The 15504-nt window shown below is 37.4% G+C and overlaps 1 protein-coding gene across 1 annotated transcript in view; it reads right to left on the bottom strand.

Moving 5' to 3' along the window:
• The window catches only part of FAM117B (family with sequence similarity 117 member B), a 31066-nt gene that overhangs the window by 6955 nt on the left and 8607 nt on the right, over positions 1-15504 (bottom strand). Inside the window, exons 2-7 of the mRNA XM_027880143.1 lie at positions 14062-14213; positions 10043-10135; positions 9494-9607; positions 3739-3882; positions 2513-2738; positions 1592-1712 (exon numbers count right to left, since the gene is read on the bottom strand). Coding sequence (XP_027735944.1) covers positions 1592-1712; positions 2513-2738; positions 3739-3882; positions 9494-9607; positions 10043-10135; positions 14062-14213 — 850 coding nt within the window. The remainder of the gene's footprint in view (positions 1-1591; positions 1713-2512; positions 2739-3738; positions 3883-9493; positions 9608-10042; positions 10136-14061; positions 14214-15504) is intronic.

Below are 15504 nucleotides of genomic sequence, written 5' to 3'. Positions count from 1 at the left end.
AAAAAAAAAAAAAAAAAAAAAAAAAAAAAAAAAAAAAAAAAAAAAAAAAAAAAAATCAGACATGCTTTATGAAAAACAGAGCTGGAAGGGCAATCATGGATAGCACAGGAGTGCCTACTGTGTTCATTTCTAACCCTGCAATGTAAATCTACTTGAGCTACCCAAATTCTACTTTAAGACAGAACTATGGAGTTTGCTTTAAAACATCTCTTTACTGCTGGAAAACAGCCATCAGGAATTTATACTATTTTTTTCTTGTTGCCAGTATTGTCCTTTGGCCTATAACCTCCCCCTCCCTTCCATGTGTTTGTTAGACAGCCTCATGCACTTCTTTGTTACACTAGGCCAAACCAGCCTCCAGTATACTCTTGTAAGAGATAATTACTTGTCAGAGCAGAGTCTGTTCATGAAATAGGGCACATTTCCATGTTGGCTGATTCTCCCAAGGGTCCAGAAAATTCAACCCCACTTATACTTTTTTGTTCCAAATGAAAATCCTATACAGGATTTTCAAATAGAAATTATGTTAGATAAAAGTTGAGTTGTAAATAGCTACACTCATGTACTCCAGGTACACATGGAATACAAGTAACAGATGTGAAAAGATTTTTTTCATGAGACTGCAGTGTCTAAGAACTGCAGGTAAACAGCCAGGTAAAAGCGTGTTTTAAAAGCTGTAGAAGCCCACTTCCCTCTACAGCAGAGCTTGGAAAAGTTGGAAAGAAACGTCAATGCAAGTTAAACCACAATAGATTATGTTCCTGAAACAAGTGAATGCTATCTAATCTGTTGGCAACAAAGCTTACACACTCTAAAATGGAGACAGGTAACTTAAGTTACTGTAACCCTTCCCACATTGCTATGGGAGAGGCCGTAGAGACCTCTCAAAATCCATTTGCAGAGATCAGGCAAATTCAAGGGTTTTTTAAAGTTCACACTTGTACTAGATGGCATTCTTGAGATATTATAGACATAAGAGAATTATTGCCAAGCCATACTCCTTGTGTGACAAAATGAAATTTTTAACTATAGGTTCTTACATGCAAATGACATGAGAGTACAAAAACTCCTCTGAAAATAGTAATAAAACGTAACCCCCAGAATACTCCCAAAGAATAAAAGTTGATTTTTTTTTCAGAATGACCAAAGCATCAAATATTCAGGGTAAAATTCACTCCTCTGTTACCAAAAGTTTCACAACTGCCTTGATTTAGATGAAAAGAATATGGTCTTCAGAGTCTAGGTTACTGGATGTGCCTGTCAAGCCGTGACATATATTAGCTGATGCACCTGCAGTACAGATTATTAGTACATCTCTCTCTAGCTGATTAGTTGAGTTCCTCTCCCCCTGTCTGCCAGGTAAGAGACAGTCCTCGAGTTATGGTTTTTAAAAGGAGTCTCTCAAGATTTTAGCACAAAGTTGCAGCAGTAAAATACATACATATATATGCCACTATATAGTCACACAGAACAAGAGACTATCATTGTTTTAGCAACTGGACCAATAACTTTGATCTGACACAAAATCAATAAAGAAATAATTAACTCTGATTGTTAGATGTTATTTCTTATGTAGCAAAGATCAACTTACAAGTTTTCCTCAAAGACTTTCACCTTTTCGCAGCCCTCAGGAGGTTCACGCTTGAACATGTAGCTGTTGTTGGGTTTTGGTGAGGTAGCATATTTTGGCAAAGGAGAATTATTCCCATTCTCTGCAGGAACAGAGTTTCTGATTACTTAAATGGGTCACACTATAAAAAAAATCACAAGAGCTGTCTTTACATGCTCCCCAAATTTAAGCCACTCCATTACCAATTTTACAAAATTAAGAAACATTTTCATTTGCCTTCAAGCCTTCATTTGCAAATATGCTTTCTTATCTCAATCCCTTTCCTCCTTTCTATTTCTCCACATAACATTTTCAGGCTCCTCTGCCATCTCTGATCATTCCTGGATATTTTCAATTTGTAACTGCAAACCCAAATCTGTGGTTCTGTATCATCACCACCTACCCAAAAGAAAAGGGCAGAAGCCATGTTCCTTAAAAAACAGAAGAGGTTTATGTTGAATTATAAAATTTTCCTACTGTATCTCAGAAGATTTCAGATAAAAAGAATAATTTACATTTTAGAATAAGACTAAACAGTTAAACTTTTATAGGTACATGCATGAAATGCTGCAAGGTTGCCCACTTTGTCCAAGATCATAAAAAAAACCCCAAACCCTGAGAAGCAAATACCTGACAGGTGTTGTTCCACCTGTTACTGTACACTCTTACTTCTTTAACTTGCTTAATATACTCGAAGAACCTATTATTTAAAAAACTACAACTTGTTTGGGAAGCATATTCCTCAGTCACATCCATCCAGCTCCAATTAACATGGGTGCACACAGTATTTGGTGCAACTCGGAAAAAACACATCACTTACAAAGAAAAACACAACAAATCCTCTCTTTTACAGTTTAACAAATCACAGTTCAGCATTGTCGAACTTTTAAAGTTACACAGTACCTTTATCTCTGGAATCACCAAGAAGATCATCTGCAGAACATGGACTTTCCTCACTGCTTTCGTTGCAGATGGTAAGGAAGGAGGTTGGAGACACTGACTGGGAGCGGCTGCTGTTGTTACTGCCCTTGTCTGCCCCCCCAGGCGTTTGGGTATCGATGCTCCGGGTGCTGCTGCTGCGCTGAACCACCGGAGGTGGGGCACGGTGCCCATCTGGAATATCTTGAGGCTGTTAAAAGTGAAAGGTATCAGATGGCTGCTCTCATCTCTGGTCAGCAAATCTTTAAATCCAGTAACAGGGAGAGGTTTTTTCCAGTTTCATAAAGCCATTTGTGGAAAGAAAAATTCTTTACACTCAACTCCAACAGAAAATAAGTCAGGTTCAGAAACGAAGGACAACAGTTCAAGATCTCACATCATCAAAGAACTGCTGAGGTTGGAAGAGGCCTCTTGGGACTATCTAGTTCAACATCTCTGCTCAAGCAGAGTCAGCTAGAACAGTTTGTCCAGGACTCTGTCCTGTCAAGTTTTGAGCATCTCCACAGACAGTGATTCCACAAGTTCTCTGAGCAACCTACTCCAGTTTTGCATACCCACACACATTAAAAAAAAAAAAAAAAATCTAATGGTTTTTAATTTATGCCCACTGCCCCGTCATGGGCTCTACTGAGAAGAGACCAGCTCCCTCTCTTCATTCCTGCATATCAGATATTTATATATGTTGATAAGATCCCTCTGAGCCTTCTCGTTTCAAGGCTGAACTTCCAGCTCTGTCAGCCTCTCCTCATGTGAAAAATGTTTCAGACCCTTAATCATTTTCATGGTCTGTATTTCTGATACTTTATTACTAAATTTACCTCTAAAAATCATTAAAATAAAATTAACGTTAAAAATGAGCAAGTTATGCTTCAATTGGGATGGGAACAGTTCAGCATGGGCAAAAAAGAATTACAACAAAAACTCTCAAAAGAGACTTTTTGTCTTTTCCCCTGTTTTACTGAGATTTCTTATTAAGAGGAAAAGGTTCAGATTCAGGCTTTAACACTTTGCTTCCTTTTGCTTTCCGAGAGACTTTTCAACTAACCTTATTAAAAAAAAGAATACATATAAGTAAAATTAATTCCAGACCAATTTAATTCAAGAACTGTGCAAAATAAAGCTCATGACTTATAAATCTCAAAGCAAAACCAAAATAATTATACAGAGCAATCATGGTGGCAAATACATACAACAAGCTGTTCCTCCTTGTCTCCCGTCTCCTTAATTATTATCTCAATCTCCTGATTCAGTCCTTCTACACTGTTTCGGAATCGTGATCCTGTTGATTTGGCAATAGGTATCACAGGAACGAGAGCACTCTTGGGAATGGGAGCCTGAAGAACCAGAGACAATGAAAATGTTTTGTAAATAAATCTACACTTGTTTCTACTCAGAAGTGACCCTTGAAACAGAGCACATCTACACCTTGGTATCAGACTTACTTGAAGCCATAGCGACTGTGTTAAAATGGATGCCTTAAATGAAGACAGACATCCTGGATTTTGTTTAAAATTGTTCCAATTTATAGCAGGAAAAGCTACATAATCTAGTCTCAAAATTTTCCTCAATATGGTCTGTCTCCAGCTTGACATTACTGTTAAATTTTCACTTGTAAAGTAAACATTTAAATGCAAGTAATTTTGAAGCCTTTACAATACTTTCACATTTATGCTGAAGTGAGTTATACCATAAAATTACATTGTTCACTATTACATTTACCACTTGTAACTTCATTAAAATTATATTTTAATGGAATTCTGTAGCCAGAACACGTGCAGAAGGAAAATTATTTCACAAGTGCAAGATTGCACTACACTAGAAATTAAGAAAAACATATTACTATATTAAGCCAGAATAAAAGGTCGACAAAACAACTTCGGAAGACTTCTACAGAAAGAATAAAAGACTTCTACAGAAAGAATAAAATCCTAAACCCAAGTGTTGATACATAGTTGAAGATCACCATTTTAAAAAATCCAGTGTTTCAAAGTATGCATGAAAACTCCCTTCTCAGCAAACATGTTACTGAAGTTTCCCCAAACCCCTTTTGATACACCACAACTTCTCAGTTTTCCAATTTCTCCATTAGCATCCTCCCTCCTGTTAAAAAGAAAAAAAAAAAATCACACTACCAGAATATGAGAACATTCTGCCCTCCTTAAGCAGGGCTGTACTACAGATAATGGAATACTTCCTGCAAACATTTAGTTCAACTCAGAAGACTTGCACAAGCAAGCACAAAAGTTTCTGTTCAGGAAATGCCTGTCACTCTGTTTGTCAACAAAAACTAAACACTCTCATAATAGTTGAACTCGTAAAGACTTTCAAATGTCTTGCCTGAAGATGAAGAAGATAAAACCAAAACCACAGGAGAAGAGCACAAAAAAGGCTGAGAAAACAACCCTGCTAATTCTGTTCCAAGCAAGGCCTTGGATCAGCAATCCAGTAAACTAATACAGGTCAATATTCAGTTATAATACAGGTATATCAGCACCAGTTTAGACACTAAAAACTGTTTATGCACCCAGTTATTCAATACACACATTCTTAGGACAAACTGAACTGTGAAAAAGTAGAAGGCAAGTATGCTTTGAGATTTCAACCACCATTAGCAAAATATGTGAATTCTCCATCTTTTAAATATGATTGCCCACCACAAAAATTCTTTGAGCCCTTCAAACAGTAGCACAATTCTAAACAGAAAGGCACCAGTTGCTCCATTAGAGTTCAATGAAGTTCAATACAGCATGTTTCACTTCCAAGAAAAATAACATTCTGTACATGAGTGAGGATGATTTGCTAGCCCGGAGTGCCAGAGGGTGGGAAGGGAAGGAGGTATTGTGACATGGGTGGAACAATCAGCCTCAAAACAAGAAACTTGTTATTGGAAACACTGCCTTCACAGAGGACTGCATTGAGCTGGGCCCTGACATGCAGGAATAGACTACTGATCTTGGACTGCCCACCTGCACATTTGTGACCAGACACAGTGAGGCAAGGTGCAAACACAGGATAATAATGACAGCGCTCACATCATAACACACGCTCAGGGAGTTTTGCTGCAGGACAGTTAAGAGTCCTGGAACTTACAGGTATGGCATAAACTTGTGACATATGAAATATGGACCATGACCAATCTAAATTGTTCACAGGCATTTCAGGAAAAATGCTCCAAGCTCTTCCAATTTTTCAACAAGCAACAAAACTGTAAACAGAATGCAAGGTCTTTTTGATGCCTTTAGATATTAACATCAAACCTTCTCAAGGCTGAACGGATCATGGTAATTCCACTCTAAAAACTCTATAAGGTGAGTGACACACACACAAAAAAAGCAAATCTCAAACACTGCAAACTGCATGCAGTTGGTCTCGATATTACTGGTTGTTTAGGATCAATCAATTGGTAAGACATTAAGGACACACACTTCTCAGGAAAGTGAAAGGAAGAGGGGGGCTTGATGATTCATAGTGTCAAAAAGCAATGTAACATCAGTCAAGTGCACTGAGGAAAAAAAGATTATTTTGGGAGAACTAATCCATTTATTCTTTCATCTGGCTTCAGTTCTAGCCTCAATTCTAGTTTCTCCATTATACCAACATTGAGAATAAGGAAGATCCTGGTAGTTTGACTCCTGTTTACAGATTTAATATCACACAATTAATTTTAAGTGTTCTCAGAAGCATCTTGAGATCACCTGAGAAGGCTACGACCTTTCTGCAAACCCCTCGTCCTGCTAGGAGAGGCAGAATGGAACGTTTCTGGCATAATGTAAAAACCACACAAACAAAAAACATTCAATTGCTCTACAAATAAATGTAGTCAGCAGATCAGGCTTGATTAAAGTCCTCATCAACTATTTCCTGATTCTGAGTAGAGGGACAGGAACAGCTAACTAGCTTATTCTACAGAGGTTGTGTGGATTTTTTTTCCTCACACAAAAACTGTATTAGAAAGAAGCACAACTAAACAATCAGAGGCTTAAGTTGGCAAGACCCAGTAACAATTTTAGTAAAATTCAAGAATTCTGGTAAAGTTCAAGTTTTTATTAGTAAGGGAAAAAAAAGGATAAAAATTCACTGAAATTTCCTATTTTAATTTTAATAGAAGAGTATGCCATTTTCCAAACGTTAAACAGTATTTACTCAGTCTCTGTGAAGGAACTACTGAGGCAATTTCCTAACATTTTTTTTCACCTTGTCAGGCATCCAACTCTTTGAGCTCAGAAATCTTTGTATGACTCTTTAGAGTCAACAAACACAAGTTTCCTTCAAGCTAGGAATGTAAAAAAAAAAAAAATTCTAAGTATTCTCATCCCTAAATGCTAGTTTCCACACACAGATCCTTCCCACATATCCTGAAGGAACTGAGCTGCTGCCAGAAATTCTAGTTTAGTGGTTCCCAAAAGAGGAATGAGAAAATCTGAGAACTTTGCCCTCGATGCCTACAGTTACAATTCTCACTCTGACTTAGAAAACAGGCACTAAATGCCATTAATCTAGACTCTTTACTTACTCTTTTTGAGCCCTTCTGTAACTTGCCCCCTTTGCAAGTAGTTCAACACCAGCAGGCACGAAATTTACCAAGAAAAACAATGTTTTGTTTTGTAACACAATCCTGGACAAGCTGCTTTGCCTCAGTTTATATTTTATAGTTTGTTTCACAAGCCCAAAAACTAATTATCCATTGTGCAATATTTTATTCACATACTCTAAAATTTGGCAGAATGCAAAGGCATCCACACAAGAAGTAGAATAATAAAAAAAATATGACGCAAAAAAAAAAGGTAGGTAATTTGCGGACGGGGTATTTTTCAGAGTAACAGCATCACTGTTCACTTTGAAAATTAAAACCCACTAAGATTATCTACCCTAAAGTGACAACAGCTTAGCATTCAGAAACCCATAGGTTTGTAGAATGCCAAGAAAACCTGACAGACTGCATGAGATTCTCCAGGTGCTAAAGAACCTACACCAAAATTCCCTCAGTGCATCTTTTGGTTGAAACACCTCAAATGCCCTCAAGTTCTACAAATTTGGATAGAACACCTGCATCAAGTATGTTGATCTACCCTTTTACTAACCAACAGCTTATGACACATTCTGCATGTTGATTTTCATAAACTTTTTCAAAAACCCGTAGAAAGGGATTGGGCCATTTATTTGTCTTTCTTTGTTCATCATTTTGGACTGTTCTGACTTGAGCTATAGCAGTCACCACCATCAGCAGCACTCTATAACTGCACCCATACTGCAGTAAGACACACCAAGATGTGGGGATCTGTACTATGCAGCCTATTTCAAATCCAATCTCTTCTACTATACAGAAGAGGAGGAGTTTCTGTCTCAAGATTTAAGGAGTTTGAAGAAACAATTCCTAAATTGTTATGTCAAAAAATGTAATTAAAAAAAAAATCCTAAATACTTCTAATAGGACAGAATTCACACCAGGAACAAACTGATTTCAAAAGGCACTTGAATCCTGAAAATTCATGACTCCTAATTAAGTGACCTACAGCAGGGCTTAGAAGTTCAGGTCTGAGACATAGGATGCCAATGACTTTTTATACAAAGTAGATGTTAAGAAGAACAGAGTAGAAGAAATTCAAAACACTGTTCCATTTTCTTGTTTCCAGTTTTGAAAGACAAACAGATTCACTCAGACACCTGACTTTTATCTGAGGAAGAATCTGGCTGCTTAGGACTAAATGAATGGTTCTCCCTTCTGTTTCTTATTTCATCCTTTATCAGAGTGGCTAAGTACCTGTAGAGTAGGGCACATGCTGATGCCACAACAACTCTCTGTGGCCTAAATTAATTCCAGAAGGATGGAATGACAGAAATGAAACAGTTTTTATTAACCGGTGTCAAATTATGACATTTATTAGAACAATGCTAACAGCATTTCAGGAGTAAGTGGAAATATAATTAGATTTTCAGAGAAGCTTCACAGATGAAGTACTTTCTCAATTCACAACACTGACAGTTTCATAGTTTCAACTACATTGGCTTACAATGTAGTTCTTTTTTGTCTTGTTCTTTTCACAACTGTTAAAAAAATTGTGTGTATCAAATATACATTCATAAGCTATCAGTAGGGAGAGGAAAGAGGTTTTCTTCTGAAAAAAATGTCCAAAATTTCTTATCCGTTTTCTTAAAGTTACTCAAGCAAAACACACTTGAAAAAGGACATGTGTGTCTAAAAGCCTGTATTTTTTTATGCCTGTTATCAATTGAGCTAAAAATATTAACACCTCTGTCAACCTGACCCGATTAAAAGTCTTGAGATAAAACTGAAACTGCACACAGAACATACGGTGGCCTAACCACTGTAGTTTTTGAAGTGATTACTACTTCCAGGTCTCAAGGCACAGTAAATGACAGGAAAAAGAAATAAAATCTTACACAGGTTGAACGAAGTCATGAAGTGTATAAACACTCGAATGAATAATTCCATTGAAGAGCCTTTTATCAGGTAAGGCCTCTAAAGCTCATCACAGTATTAGACAAGTGTTTGTCAAGACACAAAATGTGCTCTAGAAAGCCACATTTTATTTGTGTGTACAGTTTTACCAGCAGTTTGCTCCATGCCATATTCTACATGCAAAGCCGTAATTGTTACAGCAGCACGTAATGAAAAAGATGATCTGTGGTTTTTGTGGAGCCTTCAGAATGCATCTTCAAAATCTTGCTTTAAGGAAGGTTTTAACTACCTGAAATTACTTGAATGTGGGAGTTCAAAGCCAGCTCACCCAAGTAACAAAAAGATCTGGAACTCCATTCACTCAAGGAAGTCAAAAGAACGAGACCCATTTCATAGAATTCACCTATAACTACAACACATCGAGCAGTCCGTGGTATTTCTAAGTTCCCTTTAAGGCAAATCACAACCTTGAAAGGAGTTAAAATCAGTATTAGCTCCCCAATAGTGCCAAAAAGCAGCCTTACCTGACTGTGGTTAATGGCTGCATGGTTACCATGAAATGGAGACTGTCTCTCCTTATCGCGGTGGTGCCGACTGCTGTGTTTGCTCCTCTGCAGTTGCTGACGCAATTTTGCAATCTAACAAAGGAAAAATTAGATTTCAGCAGGTGTATTCAGGTACACACACAGTGTCATCAATATGTTCCATCACTTAGTTAAAATCCTTTACTACCACAATGTTCATGATTACTGCCAGCACTAAATCAGAGCCAAGATCTTGCACACCTAATATGTTAGTTACCAACTCAACTGAAGCCCAGAGGGCACCTCTGGAGATTTAATGAAAGAACTTGAAATACATGAAGTTTGAAAATAGTTTGGTCACTGCTGTATTTTCTCCTTTGATGAAGAATGGTACCTCCATTAAACACTTTCTTTACCAAACATTCAGATTAAAATTTTTAGTAGACCTGCATTGTTATATTAAATATTGCCTTCCTGAAAAATCATAGTATCAGTGCATACCAGGAAAAAATTTAATCCAAAGGTATCTCAAGTAATGGCATTTCTGACCTCCTTGAGTTGTTCATTGCTGCCCCATGATGATGAACGTTTGTGTGAGCTTCTCTTCTTTTCTAAATACTCTTCAGCCCAGGCACTTTCTGTCTGTAGCAAGAAGATTACAGGATTAATTAAAAAAGATAATTGCTACTTTCTGGCAGAATATTTTGAGACACATTAGGAAAGAACATTTAAGATTTGCTAGATTCATAACTGAAAGTGAACAGCAGTCATCAGCTAGAAACCTTTCTCACAGGTGAATTATGAAAAAGTGGAGTGAAACTATATAAATAAAACCAACAACTTTCAGACTTACTCTAATATAGGAATGTGCTAGTTTTCCTTCATTCTTGAGCATAAGGCAGTATTCACAGCCAGATGTACCACAAGCTGCTACAGAGTTGTGAAGAACCAGTATGACAGTTCTGAACTGGGGGGAGATGGTATACTTTATTTCCTGCACAGATGCTGACCTTGTTATTTCTGACACACTAGCAAGGGTAGCTTGGTGTAAACGTTGTGAAAGCTGGCACCAGCACAGCTTCAAAATCATGGTCTTGCTCACAAGAATGAGAGAAAGGAAGGCAAGGCATATGAGCACCACTAGAGCTATTGCAAAGCAGGGAATTAATTTATTAATGCCTCAAAGGGCTCTACGTTCACAGTTGTCTCAGGCCAAGCAGAAAGCAACACAGATAATACTAAACCAGTTTAGTTATCAGTGTTTAATAAAAAAAACTTGCAAACATACTGTGGTGAAAGACTTCTGAGAAACTCAAAGTATTATTAAGACAAACTGTATTTAAGACAAGAAATGCACAGGCATAATATGTGATAACACTGAAAGCTTTCTGGACAGTTTGTATTTCCACCTTATCACGTCCAGAAATGTCTTCCAAGGCAGTGAACTGTGAAGGCTCTAAGAAGATGGAGAGTAAAATCTCTCAGGAACCTCCATGCAGTCACAAGAAATATAGCTAATGAAGCAAGGGGAAGAGTATCTGGAAGAAGCTCACACACTCAAAGAGACAGCAAATTCCTTGAAATTCAATGTTGCCACAACTGTCACAGTTCTTATCATACAGTGGTGTCCTAGTTAACCTCATTTTTAGGAGCCACTGATATCGCACATTCTCCTACGGAGAGGAACTTTGATTGCCTTAAAGTCTTCACAGCGTGCAGTAGTTGTTCTTACATGTGAGACTAACAGCCTGCAGAAACCACAAGCTGACCTTTACTTACCCCATCTGCACTCAGATCACAGAAACTCACGTGTCCTCTGTGGTATCAATCCCTGTTTTGCAGGGAACATGGAGCTGTAACTCCAAATATATAGGTTGCAACCCCACCAGCTTCAGTTACAGATGTAAGTTTCATCTAAGTGAAAGCTCCACTATCAGTAGTTTTTAATCTTCATCATTCCAAATCAAAAACTAACTAGGACAAATCTGAATAATGAAGCTAGTAGGGTTGCTTTGAAATTGCTATTTCATAGCAAAATCAGAATCCATTACAATCTGTTTTTCCAGAAAAGCCCTCACTGATCTTCGTCATAAAATAGAATAATTGATAACCCCCATTCCCAACCAAAGTATCAACCTTTGTTTAGTCAATTCTCAAACATCAGTCAGGAGTCTCATCCCATCCTCAAGCTCATGGAACAGTAAGCTTTAGCCACTAATTCTTGCTTTCCAACTTAGCACAACCATTACACTTTCCTACAGGAGTCTAATTAACACTCTAATCAGTCTTTGCCTTTAATTTATATTCTAGACTTTGACTCAAGATTCAAGACTTATTAAATAAATTAATATCTGATTCATTTCACAGCATTAAAGGTTGCTTTGATGCTCATCCTCAACACAAATAGTTGGAGACATTTTCAGAGTGGGAGTGAGTATAAGACACTAAATTACAGGAAACCTGTACATCAAAACAGAAATGTGGTACTATTTTAGCAAGTCCCCTCCTATTTATTCTCCATACTTTGTTTATAATACTTATTATCAAGAAATACAGATCAGATAACCAGTAGGCAAAGTGGGATTTTTATTTCTCTAGGTTCTTAATGTACTACTGCTTATCTGTTGGTACCATTCAAAACATCCTTCCCCATTCTAGAATGACAAAGAGAAAGCCAAAGTTTGTAAGCCAAACAGGTTTAATTCAAATGAAAAAAGACACAAGATTACCAACACCTGTTTTAGGAGCACTTAAAACAATATGGGCCAGTAGGAATTCTAGCCAGACCCCAAGACAACCAATAATACACTTATCATCCAACAATCATTCTTCAAGTGCATAATTCAGTCTAGTTCTATGGACACGTTTCACAAAATGAAAGAGCCTGATACCCAGTCACTGCATGACCTGGGATCTCTTCCACAGTTCTCAGCCCTGACCCCAGGGCATCTCCAGAGGGGCCTGCAAGCTGAAGTGTGCCACTAATTGCTATCTCTTCCCACTCTGCTTCCTGAACAACTCCACTCCCTATGCCATAACTCCACAGAACCAAAATGCCTTATTTACTCGACTTGAAAACCTTCTATATCTTCACAGATCCAATTCATGTTCTCTAAACTCTCGAAATCTGAACACATGCATTTCATGTCAGACCTTGTGAAATCTGAAGTTGCACACTGGAACCAGAAGATCTTACAAGTGGAACTTCACTCAAATACGACATCTTCAGAAAAAGCTGAATGGTATAAATGGAGAGCCTATATTATCTTGGGAAACTAACTATTGTAAATCACATTTTAAACTTGTCCTTAGCTTGAGTGGTTACTCTCAGGCACACCAGAAGATTAAAAGCAATAGTATCTCATCACTGTCATATGAACAAAAGGTTTAGGCTTATAGATATATGTCTATATCCCTAAATTTTCTACTGGTCTGAGAAATTTCAAATTAGGAAGTGCAAACAGATGATTCTACTTGTCTCAGAAATACACTACCATAAATCACCACTAAGTGTACTCATTCTGCAGAAACACACAATGCCCTTTATAGTCTTCCTATTAACCTTTTCAAATATATTTCCCCTTATATATGAAAGTCCCACTACCACAGCAGTTAGATGTGTCAAAATAGGAAGAACATGACAAAAGAAAAATGCAAGCCAAAAATGATGATATCTGGCAAATACAGGGATTATAAAAGCCCAGCCATGACACAGATCATATTGAGACTAAAATGAAGGAGATCTACTGAACACAGCAAATACTTTGGCAGCAGAACAGAAATATAAATATTTTGAAAAAAGTATTATCCTAAGAAATAAAAAAAGAAAATAAATTGCTAAGACACCCATACAAGTTTAGTTTTGCCCTTTAATGATGCCTTTTAATAGCTAAGCATGAGCAGCCATTCCCTGTATATCACATACCTTCCTTCATCCTCCTCCTCTTACTTCAGTTTGCTTACCTCTTTCACCCCATCTTCTAACTATTTTCCAATTCATTTTCCTGCACAAAAAACTTGATCCTAGGCTGTCCTTTCTTCATCACTTCCCATGTCCACCTTATCCCCACAGACATATTCTCCTACAAAGCACCTTTGCTCTCTACCAGTCTGCTCTTTGAATGGTGGTCCTTTTCACAAAACACTGTCCTTAGACAGAACACTGAAACCTACGAAGCCACATTCTTGTTACTGTTACCCAAACTAGCATGGCTGATTCAAGCACAAGTATGTGCCACATGCTGTCAGATCCTCTTCCAACTGTATTTCACTTATGTTCTTTGGAATTAGTGACCTGTTGTTGAAACCACGTTCCAGCAACAGGGATTTAAAATCTGATATGTTTGCCTCTTTCTTTAACTGTACAAGTTAGACAATCCTACTGCCAGACTGCATCCACAGAAGGAGAAATTAAATAATTCACATACACAGTAGCAAAGGATCCCCGCAATTTGAAAGCAACTTGTGAGCAAGAAAGCTGAAGTGAATATTTTCAGGGGAAAACCTTCTTCTTACATTTAAATCCCATCTTCACATTTAAGTACCCCAAAGACAACGATCTGTCCTACCTGTGTGGCTTTGTCTCTCATACATGGAGCAGCTTGTCCGTGATTATCCCGAGGCCACTGTCCAGCAAGGTAAGGAGCAGCAAGTGTGTCCAGTGAGGAAGTCCGGCGAACAATACTGGAAGGGCTGGATGACGGTGGTCTTGATTTGTCTGCTAGAACAAGAACACTTGATTACAAAGAAAGCAAGACTGAGAGTTTACTGATTTTAATAGTCTACAAGAAATCACATCAAATTGGAACTACTGTGTTATTAAGTATACAACATGATACTTTTAATATGGAAATGAAGTTTGCTTTGCCAGGCTCTATTCAGTTTAAATAGGCTATGAAATCTGTTTGTACAGTTTCCTTAAAGACGGCCTAATGTCACAAATGTTGCCTTAATACTCACACATGACCATTCACTCACTTAAAGGTAAAAAACTGTCATTGGATTCTTAAATGATGAAGGCGTAGAAGAAATAAAAATAGCTAAGTTTCCTCATCCATAAAGGTTAATGAAAAAAACTGTTGAACATTCTCAATTTAATGTCAAGTTTAGAGTTCATCCCACCAGCCCTTTACCCTTCGCCTACTTTACTTCAAGGAACACTATAAACTAGCATGTTTTATTAATCACTCAGTACATGATATATGGAATATGATATATGGTTCAACCCTTAGATCCACAAGTCAATTTGGTAAGGTAATGATTTACATTTTACAAGCTAATCGAGTCATCTCCTCCCTTTACATGCTGTTTGGTAACTACATTCATATTTGCCTGATGCTATGTCTTCAGCAACACCTCATTCTTAGTGTTTACACTGGTATCCCTTTTCAGAACAAATTAGATGCTAAGAAGGATCCTTACTAAAAAAGATTAAATATAACAAACACAGGAAGTAGCATGAGAAGGAAGAATACAAATAAAAATTTGTCTCTATCCCATCTGTCAATGATATCTTAAGTAAAGTGACAGTAAAAGACTACACTGCAAGCTATTAAGAATAAACACTGAAGAAAGGTTCATCAAAACAGTAATTGAGGTTGTTAAATTTAAGAGACTGAGCAGCAGGAAAGACCCAGGGTTTAGATATACATAAATGCTCATGCATTTGGAAATGTAACATGCAGATACTGAGACCACAATGATCTACTCCCCACAGAATTATACTTCAAAGAATTGTGCATTAATATTACCTATAATGAATACAGAGGTCTAAAATACATGGCTAGAACACAGCAAGCGTGATTCAGAGACCAGATGGAAGCTTTAAAAGGGCACTGGAAAAACTCAGTCATATGTTCTCCCTGACTGTGCCTTAGGATGAATTCTGCACTAGAAGTATCAATAACATAGCAATTTGTATCGTGCATAAACTCATGTATGGGTAAAAGAAATTGTTCCTGATTAGTGTCTGACTGCTAGTCAGAAAATAAACCCACTGACATCAGAAGTCC

This window comes from Empidonax traillii, unplaced genomic scaffold, assembly GCF_003031625.1.
Source record: "Empidonax traillii isolate 1590-97213 ecotype Southwest subspecies unplaced genomic scaffold, ASM303162v1 scaffold65:size4453928, whole genome shotgun sequence".
In the NCBI taxonomy this organism is placed as follows: Eukaryota; Metazoa; Chordata; class Aves; order Passeriformes; family Tyrannidae; genus Empidonax; species Empidonax traillii.
The sequence above is the reverse complement of the archived record's forward strand: the minus strand, read 5'-3'. Positions and strand labels throughout refer to the sequence as shown.